The 3,038-nt window shown below is 40.1% G+C and overlaps 1 protein-coding gene across 1 annotated transcript; it reads right to left on the reverse strand.

Annotated features, from left to right (window-relative positions):
- Positions 1 to 1,093: 1,093 nt before the first annotated feature.
- LOC143529261 (protein BIG GRAIN 1-like B) lies at positions 1,094 to 2,815 on the reverse strand. The gene has a single exon (XM_077025086.1). It carries the CDS (start codon positions 2,366 to 2,368, stop codon positions 1,259 to 1,261), a length of 1,110 nt encoding a protein of 369 aa, XP_076881201.1. The 5' UTR covers positions 2,369 to 2,815; the 3' UTR covers positions 1,094 to 1,258.
- Positions 2,816 to 3,038: the final 223 nt, after the last annotated feature.

Here is a 3,038-nt window from a genome sequence, read left to right on the forward strand (position 1 = left end):
TGGACATCTGTTTGGCACTTCTCGGGGCGATTGCTTCCGCAATGTCCCTTGCAAACTTGGACGTTCCCGCATTTGCAGCAGTTGGTCTAAAGGTTTTGGAGAAGTCACGTGGGTTTCCCCCCGCGTTCCTTGGTTTGAAGGTTTCTTCGAAATTCCTTCTCGGTTGGAAGTCCGTTTCCTTACGCTTCCCTTTCGCCCTATGGCGAGGGTTTGCGTCGGTGTCAGATTCCTCCCGATCGTCGTCCGAGTGCTCGCACTCACTGCTCATGTTGAGCTGTTGAGTACTTCCAAATTCGTCAACCTGTTGGATGGAACGTAAGCGTTCGTCCAACTCCGCTTGGAATTCCTTCTGACGTGCTTCCGCCCACGCTTTAACTTGTTCAAGTGTTTGGCGGGGGAGCCTCGTCTGTTGTCTTTCCACCTGGGTATCAATGAATCACAGGGGATGATTGTTTACTGCACTTGCCCCGGCTTGGGTAACCGGGGTAGTGTTCGTAAAATTTGTATACTCGCCGGTGTTCCCCCCAGTAGCTGGGGTTGTGTTTACCGGGGTTTCTTGGTCACTCGCTGGCCTTGGGACCGGAGTAACTTTAACCATCTTTCCAGAAGTTTTGAAAAAAAAACTGAAAAAGAATAAATTCTAGCTTTTATGCACGGATGGCGCCAATGAAGAAACACTAATCGACCCCGGGCATATTACGGATAATCTGGGGGTTAAATAGATGTTTCCCACGAGGGTTAAGTCCGGCAAGATGGTTATTCTTCTGATGACCTGCAAAACACACCATCATCTTTTAATAATGTTATTTTTTTAAAAATAATATAACATATGTTTTTTTTATTCAACATAGAAAAGGTTACTTCTAGTTCGAACTTCGAACATATCAATTGATACGAAATTTTAAATTATTACAAATAAAACTGTTTAAACAAAAATTCTGTATTATTACTGTATTGTCGCTTTTTCTATACTGTTCGTGGGTAATAGAGATATTGAGCTCACAAGTTATGCCCGATCATAAATCAGAAATCTTTCACATTAGTAAAAGCCTGAATTATTAAAAATGAAAGTACTATTTGATTTTTTGAAAACCTAGATAATTATATTAAAATAAAATCCAAAAAATATGAAGAAAAATCAAATTACTTAATTTAACGCAATTACAAAACAAACAAAATTACTTCTAACAAAATAAACCCCACACCAAATAACTAACAAGTAACAAACTATATTTTGTTCAATTACATACGACATCCGTCACCGAAGGCTACATGTATCCAGACGAGTAGTTTCATACACCGGCAATTCATCTCCATAATTCTCCATTCCAATTGCAGAAAAATTCTCCAGCTCAAACAGATCCGAACTCGTGTTACTAGCAACATCATCTTCATCTTCATCTTCATCTTCATCGTCTTCATAACTCAGGTCAGCTTTCACATTACTTGCAACATTACCTGTAATTAACTGATTCAAATCAACTTTCTTCTGGTAATTCCGCAACAAATTCCTCGCAGCTTCTTCGATTCGACGTGTTTTCTCATTCGAATAAACCCTAGGCTCATCATCCTTAGGTTTTTTAACGATTTTAAGTGCATGTAAACTCGATTCGTCACTGTACAACGATTTATGTCCACACGGCTGACAGTCGTCACCGACGATCACACTCACCGGATAAAACCTAACCGATCGCTTCTTATTATTGCTTAATTTGCCTCTAGACGACGGCGTTTTGCTCAAACATGACCGTGAGAATGATGACGCTGACGAGCACGTTGATGCGGTGGCGGATTTTGATTCGATTGAGGCGGTGGATGAAAGCTTCGTGCTCTTCGTGTTGCTGGATGTGAAAATCGAGTTTAGAAACGTTGCTAGCTTACCGCCTGGTGATATCGGTTGCTTCGCCTTCTTTAAGTCTCCGTAGATCTTCATCGCTCGTGATTTCGTCTTCACGAACTTTCCTTCCTGTTTTTGTTTCGGTTGCGTGTCATTGAGTCGGTAGCGTTGTTGTTGTTGTTGCTGCTGCTGCTTCTCTTGTTGTTGATGAGCGTTCATTTGTTTTGAACTGTGTACGTCGTGTCGGTTTTTGTTAGTACGGATGGGTTTACAGTAAACCGATTCGGTTTCAGAGGACGAGAAGCCACCGCCACTGCTCGAATCCGAAGAGCTGGAACTCGAGTGATTTGTTACTTCTTTCACCTTCCAATTCTCAATCATGTTATGCTGATAATAGTTGTTGCTCTGTTTTGGCCTAGTGGTTTCTCGATAACTAGCCGATTTGCGGTCATCTCGTTCGTCGAACGAGCGGTAGATCTCGTCGAGTAAGGAAGATGAGAAGGAAGGATGTTCTCTGGCTGATCTATACATGATTAATTGTGTGTAGAGAACTAGAGACTATAGAGAGCTTACAATGAAGTGAATAATGTGTGAAGGAAATAATGGCATATCTAAGGGTAAAGGAAATGGGAACACATGTGGAGGAAAAAGTGAGAAAAGTGTTGAGAGTGGATTGCTTGTCTAGTTACAATGAGTGAAAATAGAGAATTTGGGAACACAGTGGACAAGAGTGATGATTTGGGGTTTAGAGAAGCCACTGGAGTGAAGTGGAAAACATGGTTTTATTGATGATGATGAAGAAAGAGAGTGGTGGTGGTTGTGAATTGTGAAGGTGGGTGGTTCAATTCTCTTCAAATTATGCTGCTGCCTTTTTATAAAGAGAGCAGAGGAGGATGTTGTAAGGGGATGTTGATGCTCATGCATTTCTCTTCCTCTAGTAACTATGAGGCAGAGATATAAATATACAATAATGAGGTATGTTTACTTTACCATACTTCATAAATAAATCTGAAATATTCGAGACGGGTATTAAATAGGGCATGAGACGGATGTAATATCAGGTAACATTTGTTATGACTAAAATATACACAACACACATATTCAAAACTATTTTGTTTGTATTTTTAGTTTTTTTGTCACTAAAGGGGTTTTTGAGATTTTGCTTATTTTAAGTAATTTATGACTTATTAACTTTAAAAAA

This window comes from Bidens hawaiensis, unplaced genomic scaffold, assembly GCF_021521415.1.
Source record: "Bidens hawaiensis isolate Kalapana, Puna unplaced genomic scaffold, B.hawaiensis_p1.1 tig00008515_1, whole genome shotgun sequence".
Lineage (NCBI taxonomy): Eukaryota > Viridiplantae > Streptophyta > Magnoliopsida > Asterales > Asteraceae > Bidens > Bidens hawaiensis.

Excerpts from the sequence above, each read along its gene's own strand:
- LOC143529261 (XM_077025086.1), bottom strand. The coding sequence starts at position 2,368 with ATGTATAGATCAGCCAGAGAACATCCTTCCTTCTCATCTTCCTTACTC.